Here is a 10,278-nt window from a genome sequence, read left to right on the forward strand (position 1 = left end):
TTACAGATAATGAGCAGGTAAACAGTTTTTCTCCGTTTCGTGGAACTGCTCACTTGCTGAGGTATAATTCTTGAGTGCAGCAGCTGCCTCAGGTCTAGAAAAGTGAATGCAATGCCTTCTGTGACACAGGCGTTTCTGAACATGTGCAATATGTCTGGCAGAGTTAAATGGATCTGGACAAATAATGAAAACAATTATTTGTGAATATTTTATTAGAAAACATCAAAAATTCATCAAATAAATTATTCAGCTTCCATATGACTAGTCCTGCCAATGATAGGGAAGAGCCTCACACGCTGAAACCAAGCTGCCAGGCGGGGGAAGCTTCAAGCGCTGCTTTACAGTCTGGTTTAGGAACGCTTGCATCCATCCTGGCTGGGGTCAGCACTTGAGCTGCACTGAGCTGGGGCAGGAAGGGTTGGTGTCTTGAGGGCTAAATTGGAGACAGACCCCAGCAGTGCTGTGGGAGAGGTATTTCACTGCCCTGGCCAAACCTGCTAACTCACAGCCAAACTCAGCAACGTTTCACAAACAGGTCTGACAGTCTCCTCCTTCATGGATGTCTCTTGGGTTTTTTTTTGTCTTAGGTGAGAGTCTATGACCTCCTGCAGTATGAGCATGGGCCAGATGACGTTCTCATCCTAGCTACTGATGGACTCTGGGATGTGCTGTTAAATGAAGAAGTGGCAGAAGCTGTCACTAACTTTCTACCAAACTGTGACCCCGATGATCCCCACAGGTTCGTGCTCATCCCTGATTCTCTAGCTTCTCCACAGAAGAGCATTTTCTGGTAACGTATTTTCGTAGGAAGTATGATATGGATAACATTCAGTAAATGTGCAACACTTACAAGAAGACATTTTATAAGATGGATGGAGCCTCTACAGCAAACGTGGGGGTTTGGGTGGAGGGGGGGGGAGTCTGTTATAACTCAGAATTGCCTACCTTCAAAGGAAAAGTTGTGGGATCACAGTATCTTGGCATAGGATCCATTTTGTTTGCTGTACGAGGTCCTGTGGAAACTGTAGGAGGCTGAGGTCTTAGCAACATGTCTCCGTCTCCAGCAGTGACAGGTTTCCACTTAACTCTCCTCTGGATAGTCCCTTGACACTAAAGATTGTTTCTCACTAGGACATCATCAGCATGTATCTCCCTCTCACTGCATGTATGTACATATAAATACTGCACAGTGTGGTTCCCACTCATTCCTGGTCATGCTATGACCTTTAAACCCACCTTCAGTAGGGGATGCTCAGTGCTACCAGCTTCAGGACAGGTGTGGTGACAAAATAGGGTTAAAATAGGTGGAAAGTCTGACTCTATTTGATTTAGTTGGATTCTGTTTCATTTCACAATTTTAACCTACCTCATCCTCTTCATTTTCCTGTCTTTATAACCTCTTACTTGATCAGTTTTTCTCTTTAAAACATACCATGAAGCAAACAAACAAGTTCCCAAACAACTAGCTAGAGCGCTGTCTGCCTTGAGTAAGTCCATCAGTCTGTCTGCTGCTGAGTTCGGTGTCGCTGTGCATTAAAACATTATGCTAGAGATCAGAAGTCTCGCTTGTAAAAGGGAGGACTGTGAAAGTAGAAAGAGCTTTATCCTTCCCTAGGGACTGTTCAGGAAGGGAAGTGCTTGTTGCTCCTGAATTCAGGCCTGTTGCTGTCTTCTGCCCTCGCCCTGGGCTTTTTACGCATCCGCAGTTGGCCCACAGAAAGCAGAGTTTCAGAAGTAAGCTCTGGGATATCTTGGCAGCCAAGTGAAAACATGCGGGACAGTGCAAGAGCTCGAGTTACAGTTGTTTAGATGCGGCAACTCTTGAGGACATGGGGAAACCCATCTCAAAATGGGTGTTTCTCATGTTTCTAAGTGGTCATCTTCACAGGGTCAGTCCTGTTCTCCATCAGCAAACAAGGAAGATAACTGGGACACGCTGACAGTCACTTGGGATTTAAAGTGAGAGCAGCTCCGAAGTAACTCGTGAGCAGTATTTTCTTGCCCTGACACTTACAAACATGGAATGCAAAACAATGTTTTGCTGCAAGCACTCAGTCTTCAGGTGAATGGATGGTTGACATGAAGCTGCAACTGCAGTATTTTGACCTTCCCCACCTCCTTGCGCCGAAGAGGAGATGTGGTATGAATGACAGCCAAGGCTGTCTCTACTTCAGCAAGACAAGGAAGTGTCTCTGCCCTCTCTCTGAGAGGAGATCAGGCAGGATTAGCGAGGGGCATTTCCGGGGCATCTGGCACTGTGCTATGCAGATATGCCATTAATTTAAGGTAGGAGGCGATGACCCACCCAGTCTACTTTCGGTTATTCCCTAGCACCATTCAAAGGTGTTAGGGAGCTTTTGCTCTCATTTCTGCACCCCTGAGTCTCCTCTTGCAAAGGCACCTGGTAAAATGTAATACCTCTGCCCCGCTCTTTCTCCATTCTTGTCTAGTAATTGGGAAAGGTTGGCTTTTCCTACTGTCCTCACTGATCCTGTCTGTTGTGAATACAGTCTGGGTGTGTTGCGTCTGTCTTGTTCCTTTTGGTCTTTCCAAAGCTGGTGATGGCCACCACGTTTCCTGCAGTAGGAATGGGAATTCTTTGTTCCATCTGTTGACTTGTTAGGTGAGTAATTTTTCATCCATTAAAAAACACTCATAGAAATCAGACATTAAAGGAAAAAAAGATATTTTCTTTGTTTCATTTAGATTCGTTTGTGCTGGTCTAGCCTCAGTAACTGTGGGGCATTAGTCCCTGTTTGTGCCAGCATGAGTGCAACACACTCCAGAATTGGGCCTGCTGTATTACGAGTTAGAACAAACACATTTATTAGTGTTTGACCTACTGGTCTATGAATGGACATCCGAATTGAAAATTAATTTGTTCTTTTAAGTAACTTTGTGCCAGGTCATTTAGAGGCTTACAAATAGCGGTGGCAAGACATTTCTCACACCAGCTTGCAAAAGGTAATTAGAGCAGTCCCTCATATAGTTTACAATGATATTTATGAAAATTACCTTTGTGGAACTGCTCTTGCTGCTTGGTTGTAAAGAATATTTAAAGGATTTAAAGTACTGTGTGAGAGGTTTTATGTAATTACTTCACAGTGGTCCAAATGAGGTATAACTAATGAATTTACAATAGCATAGCAGCTCAGACTGTGGAGCTGCATTCATTCCTCTCACTAGTCAGTGACAGGAAAATCTTGTTTGCTGTATTATCAGTGTTATGTTTAAAGGAAATGTTATCCCACAAAACGTCAGGTTCTGTGATGGGTGTAGTGACATAGTCTGTGGTGAGGTGATCAGCTGGAAATGTGAAATCTCTAGGGATGTAGAAAACTTGTCAGAATGTAAGAGACTTGCCCCCTGGGTTTGGTAATGCTATGGTCTTCTGGAGAAACCTACCTGTGGAGCAGACTGTGGTTCTGCCTGACCCAGTAGCCTACTTATTCCCTGACAGCAGCATATTTAAAAAAAAAAAAAAAAAGCTAGGCAGGAAGCTTTTAGAGTTGCAGAGTACTTATCTGTTATGTAATTAGCTCTTTGAGGGAACAATATCCCTCCCGTTTGAATTAGAGGTCATTTTATAGCCTGATGGGTAAGAGCTTACAGCCCTTGGCAATGCTCTTGGGGACTCTCTCCTGCTGATATTTACTGTCAGAACTATGAGTGTTTGTTACCCACAGAAAAACATCCTTGAATCCTGTCAAACGTAGCATGTGCCTGGGCATCTTCAAGTGCAGGGAGAGCAGAGTCCTCTGGTCTGCCTTCACCCAGACATGCAGACACAGCCTCAGGGGATTTGGGCAGCGGGTGATGGGCACAGACTTGATTAGAGAACAGTTCCTCCATGAGGGCTGTGATGGAGTGAAGCAGCTGGGGTGGAGCTGGATTTCTTAGCCGGCTCATTTCTTATGGGTATTGTGGCAGACAAGAGCATGAAGGGGACTCTGAGTGAAGAACAGGTGGTAGTGACGCACTGCTGCTTTCCATACATCATCTCTCTGAAGAGGTATGAAGATAGAGAATCATGACTCTTGCCCATTTCCTTCAGCTGCACTTATGCACGTTTACCCACTGACCTTGGGAATCTTTTATTTCTCGTCCTCCCTCCTGTCCTTTCTCGTTCCCTCTCACACTCTCTCTCACACTAGCTAGAGATTTATGAGGATGCTGGGGAGTTGCTCCACCTCTGCTGGGTGTTAGAAGATAAGAAGCTGCTCAGACAGCAGCACGTTTCCCCCACTGTCACCATTTCTCCTGCAGTACTTTCACTGATCAATACTGAAAGCTTCAGCAGAAGAAAAAACCATATATATTTATTCTTAAAACACAAAAGTTGTATTCCAGAGAGGCTGTTCATTAGGAGGAAGAGGGTACTTTAAAACTACTTCAGCAGTTCTCTAATGCTGTCTTGACAGCTGAATCCCAAGTTCACAGCACTGGAGAATAAAGCATTTGGTAATGGACTGCTGCTGCTATTCATCTCCAGGTACAAGAGACTCATCCTATCTCCTCTAGTGCCAAGTTGAACAGCATCGCACCAATTCAGCTCTGTACAAGGAGAGGAATATGTTACCTCGCTGCTGCCTTCACCTGTTCCTTTTCCTTTGCTTCAGTGTGCTGGTTTTCTTGTGTATTTCACAGCCTGTTTACGAGAGAATTTCTGGTTTATTAAAATTCCTTTTTTTTTTCTCATCTTGCCCTCTCCAAACATTAAGCAGCAAAAGCTTTACACAATCAAGAGCAATAGTCATTCCTTTGTACTCTTTAGATGTGGGGAGCCCTTGTTAATTAGAAAAAGGAGGAAGGCAAAGTTTTCTCCCAGAATGATGGGTGTTCTCTTAAATTCTGACAATAGCTGAGAAATCCTTGGAAAAGATGTTCTAGCCAAAATTCACTCAGCATCAGACATGCTGTGAATAAATATTCCAGTTTCTCGCTTGCCACGTGGAGTCCTTTTGTTCCTTAGCCCTGCATCTGATTTGGGGATTTGGGAGCAGGGGAGTGCAAGTATGTATGTTTGGGGGTTTTCCCCTTAGAAAATACAATTTCATGTTGCATTAGGACGGGCAGTGCTTCTTGTTACATCCTGCTGTTATAGCTCGAGGTCATTGGTACAGACTTATCTCTGAACCTGCGGACAGTGTGCATGTGTGTGTGCAAGCCTGCGTCTTAGAGTTCATGCCTTGGGCCCTTCTCTTATTGCTAAAAGTAAATCTTTTGTCAAAACTAGTGAGGGCTGGCAATTTTACCACTCAGTACCATTAGGAGCAGGGGGTGCATTGCTTCTGTACAACTTTACTTGGATTTAACATCAAACCTTTTGGGTAGTCAAATGTTGGTTTATTTGCATTGAAGAAATCTTTCTAGTAGAGCAAATAAATCTATTCCTGGTTCAAAGGAGTCATTTGACTTTACGGCACCAAAATTGTAGAAACAGAACATAATTGGGGTTTCTTCCTTCTTTTATCCCCAGAGAGTGAATAAAGTCTGTAGTGATAGAAATTACCATTTAATAATGTTTTCTCCGGTGAAAATTTCTGGGGCTAGAACAATCCTGGATACTCACTTAATAAATTCCCCACCACCACCACTGATTCTGATTGATGGAGATCTGTTCTTTCCCTTTCCTCAGATGAGATCTGGGCAGATCGTTTCTGGCCAAGGATCCTCCCTAGAAAAGGGGGTCTTGAAATGCAGACCCGTCTTGTCCTTCCTGGTTTCTGGAAACTACAAGAGGTGTGCTTTGCTTTTGGTGGCTTCGTAGAGTCATCTTGGAGGTTGATACTTATGCTTCAAATAAAACACAGGCAGGCACAATATTGAACTGTTTTTTCTTGTCAATCTTTTAACTGTTTGATTAATTTTTAATTATCAAATCATAGAATAGCTTGCCTCCACCCAACCAAATTCAAAACATCTCAGCCAGGTGTTGGACTGATGAAGAAAAACACATGACAGTAGCTGTTTACCCATGATGAGACTTCTTTCAAAGGAAACTTCTAAATGAGTACACAGATGTGTGGATCTAGTAACAGCAGGTAAAACGATAAGGGAGAACATGTTGGAGCACATGACGGAGCAGTGTCATGCACCACCTTTTGGACTCTGACACCCTTCTGCCCCCGAGCAGCATCTGTTATTTTTTCAGGACAGAAAGTAACTCCCATAAATCCAATGCCGCTCAACCCAGCACAGGCTGGGAGTTTTGAAGCAACACGAAACAGTATTTCACTAAAATAAGCACTCGACAACTCACATTCACACAGTTTTCATTGGACTCATAAATGTGAGAGGACTGTGGGACTCTTGTTAATCTGTCTGTATTAACTGTAAGTTTCCTCCTCCAGTTTCAGAATAAGAGAGTTTTAAAAATCATTCTTATGGTCAAGGAAAACAGACAAGTTAGTCTACTTGGTTTGAAGTGTAATTTGGATTCTATTTTTAGTGTTCTCTTACTTGCTTTCAGATGACTTTCTTTGTTATAGTTTGTCTCTGAAATAGTTGAGCCATGTTTACCTTCAGGTGTGTCAGTGAACAAGGTGTCATTTTCAACAGCAAGTAGTGTTATTTAGGGTCCTCAGTTTTTCAGGCTGCTCCTAGAAAGCCAATTTGTTAAGGCAAGTGTCTTAACGTTTTTCTGAAAACTGGTGAAGCCGGGCACCCAAAATGGCCAGTGACTTTTTGATGGATTGGTGCCTGTCAAATACCTCTAGATTCTGATGCAGGAGCTGTCACTGAACTGGAAGGGGTTGCTTTGTGGGTATGCCGTGGTTTGCATTTCTCCTGCCTGCTTCTAAAACACTGGGAAGCTTGTCCTGGTAGCTCACAACAGTAAACCTGGCAGGCTGTGAAAACCCACTTTCCTCACAAAGACGAGCACTCCCTGGCTGTATTCTGCCTTTTCCACAGGTACACGCTGGCGGCGCAGGACCTGGTGATGCGAGCCAGGGGAGTGCTGAAGGACCGGGGCTGGCGAATATCCAACGACAGGCTGGGCTCTGGAGATGACATCTCTGTCTACGTCATCCCTTTAATACATGGGAACAAACAGTCGTGAAAGTAGCATCAAGAGTGGTTATAGGATGGGGATCTTTTGGGGAAGGGCCTGTAAGAGACAATATGGTTTTGGTGATCTGACCAGGACACTTCCAGTTGATATAATCTATTCCAAACTAATGCTGGAGAGGGGTATTTTTCTGCCCAAAAGGTAGGGCTCTGCACATATACTGTATATGATTAAAGATAACCCTTGAGATTACAGTTTCCCTATAGAAATGGTTTTGGTGCTTAACAGGAATGGGATTTAAATGCTGCTAGCATATTATGGATTCTGTCATCCCTTCAGGTGGGGAATTAATTTTCTTCTCAGTTTACCATGTAGCTTGGAAGAGCCATTTCAGTTGTGAAAGTAGAAGTGGGTATCAGAAGCCAAGGAGGCTCCTGAAATCTACCCCCAAATATTCAGAAGGTGACTTGGGTCACATCTCATTTAAAAATACCTATATATACATATATGAGACTCAAGTTTTCTTCTTTCAGAAAGTTGCATTCATGACTTACCTATGGACAACTTCAAACTTGTGTAATCCTTCGAACCCCCATTTTCCTCTCCTGTCTCTTCTTCAGTAGACTGTATTCCTGTATTTCAGTAGGAAAACTGAAATTGTTTTCAGTGTGACTATGCCTATTTACTGCAGTTAAAACAGCCACCTGCAAAGGTCCGCAGTTCTGTATGGCAAGATTTATTCTGGTGTGAGGAGTTATTTCTCAAGATTCCCTGTTGTGTGTATACCATGATTATACAGAGCACAGAAACTCAACTTTATGTGATGTTTACCTGGAGGCCATGGTTTCTTTGGGATCAGAGATTTTCATTCGTTGAATGGTTCTGCCTGCTTTATCCTGTTGAAAGGATCCCTGACCATACAGCTTTTGCATCAGTTGGGATTCAGTAAATTTATTTGGGTATTTTTTGTTGGATTCCTACTTGAAGTGGTGGTATTGTTCTCGTTATCAATTTGGATACCCAGATAGTGATCTATTTAAAAGTCGTTTCACTTCTTCCTGCCTCACTTATTATTCAATATACCTTTGCCTGCTTGACTCGGTGATCAGAAAGTGACAGCTTATAACTTTGTCCTCTTGGTATTGAGGACTGTAGTCAAGCATCAAAAGATCACCGAGATAGATACAAGCCCATGGCTAGCTTCAGCAGCTTTTTTCTTAGCAGTGGTGAATCAATTTAAATAAAGAAAATCTGAGAAAACATTATCAGAGTAAAAGTATTAGTCCAAGAGGGAAACAACTGAGCAAATCTGCAGCTTAACCTGGCTGCCTGTTCTTCAAGCAGGCAGCTCCCTTACTTCATTGGCAGGAATTCAAGAAAAAAATTCAGAAGGTTCTAGTGTATAGGCAGGTATATTGGCTGGGGAGCCAAGTTCAACCTAATTTACACCCTGACCACATTATTTTGGAGCTGCTCATCTGGCTTGTACTTCTTGGATAGCCAAAAGATAGGGGGCTGACATAATTGTAGGGCACTGACTAAGCAGCTCACAAATGTTGCGTCCTTTCCGAAGGAGAAAGAGGATGCTGTGCCCTTTGCAGACTTTCTCCTGAACAGGCGTGGCCTAGAGCTTGCCAGTTTTGTAATTTATAATGTGCTCTGTAAACACCATGCAGCGGGTGTGCAGTATAGCTGCCCAGATGCTTGATTGCATCCGGAAGTACATGTGCAACAGTCTCAGTGGATTTAAACTACCCTTGCTCTACGTCTCTAGGCCCAGTAGGAGTTTCAGGTTGAGAGGAGGCAATGCAGGGTAACGGCTCAAACATGCAGCAAACTGCATGGTTTTAGCCTGAAAACTGTTCCGTGCATTCCCCGGTGCCTGCATGTGACAAAGCTGTGCAGAACACGGATGTTTTATATTCTAAAGCTTCAGCATAAATCAATGGCATATCTGATTATGTGTTGTCATGCTTTATCTATTCTTTCCTTTTTTTTTTTCCCCTTTACCTCTTTTTCTGTGTGCAGCTAGATGAAAAGAGAGGTTTGGAGTCTAGAATATTTTTCACATGGCCCCTCACATGTTTTAAAGTTTAAGCAAGAGAACTTCTCTTGCACTTTCTTTTTTGGCCTAATAAACTTGTAAACATGCTTTTCATGCTCTGTGTAACTCCTGTTGTCTCTTTGCAAATGCAGTTGTGTAGTCCTCTAGCAATTCAGATCCTCTTTCACAAAGAAACTAATGCTGGCAATTCCGGCGGAGTCGTCTGAACAGCAAAGAAGCTGGTGCTTGCTGGTACTAACTACAAGCCTGAGTCAAATATTTCAGTGCCCACGCGTTGGTAGTCTTCATTATTTGGTAATGTGGTGTCAATACACATACCAGTCATTATAAAACCACTGAGTACAATGTGGTGGAACTAAATTTCCCGTGTAGCATTTGCCAAAATTTAAAAGTGTAATCTCAAGGCAATGGAAAATGCACCTTCTCATTCAGCGGTGTTTTTAAACATACCCCTGGAGAGATGGGTTAGCAGAGTGCATGACTTGGTGGGAGCAAACCGGCTGGTGACTTCTCAGAGCAAAATCTCGTGGGCGCTGGTATGGCTTTGTGAATCAACCTCCAATGTGTTTGTTGGTCATCTGAGGTATTGCTGTCAGTCAGCCTGCTTCTCTGCAGCAGCTGTGCCCAGGTGGAGTTGTGTTAGCTATCACACCCTCTCCTGGAAAGGGTGGAAGTACAGTATCCACAATTAATATCAATTAGCATCAATTAATAAATTCTGAGAACTTCAAAGGATAATAAAAAGCTTCCTACTCAGATGTATGTGACTGAAACTGTGCTGTGATGCTTTTTGTTTTGCTTTTTTACAAAGTATCTGTTACACAATTACATGCTTGCCTCCCTAGAGCGTACTTCTTTGATATGCTGTGTTAGTACTTGGGCTTTCACTTCTATCTGTGCTCACTAGGACCTTCTTACGTGCCTGCACTGTGGTCCGTGCTCTGCTTCAAGGCATGGTATAAATACATATACCCACCAAAGCCTCGTATAAATAGGAGGCAGGAGTCATTTATTGGGGAGGTATTGTTTGAGGAGCAAGAACAATTAAAAGCATTTCCGATTCCCTTTATAGGTTGAATTATTTTGGGAGTCACAACATTAGAAACCACTGATGGCAGGGAGGATCCATGGCGCACAGTACCATTTTTCATGGATATTGCTATGTGCAGACTTGCAGCTGCTCTAGGGCTCAGTGAAGCTC

The 10,278-nt window shown here is 43.1% G+C and overlaps 1 protein-coding gene across 1 annotated transcript in view; it reads left to right on the forward strand.

Annotated features, from left to right (window-relative positions):
* PPM1H (protein phosphatase, Mg2+/Mn2+ dependent, 1H) overlaps positions 1–7,063 on the forward strand; it is a 76,193-nt gene extending 69,130 nt beyond the window's left edge. The window contains exons 8-9 of the mRNA XM_009327686.1: positions 588–739; positions 6,916–7,063. Coding sequence (XP_009325961.1) covers positions 588–739; positions 6,916–7,063 — 300 coding nt within the window. The remainder of the gene's footprint in view (positions 1–587; positions 740–6,915) is intronic.
* Positions 7,064–10,278: the final 3,215 nt, after the last annotated feature.

The sequence above is a fragment of the Pygoscelis adeliae genome, unplaced genomic scaffold, assembly GCF_000699105.1.
Source record: "Pygoscelis adeliae isolate BGI_AS28 unplaced genomic scaffold, ASM69910v1 Scaffold113, whole genome shotgun sequence".
Lineage (NCBI taxonomy): Eukaryota > Metazoa > Chordata > Aves > Sphenisciformes > Spheniscidae > Pygoscelis > Pygoscelis adeliae.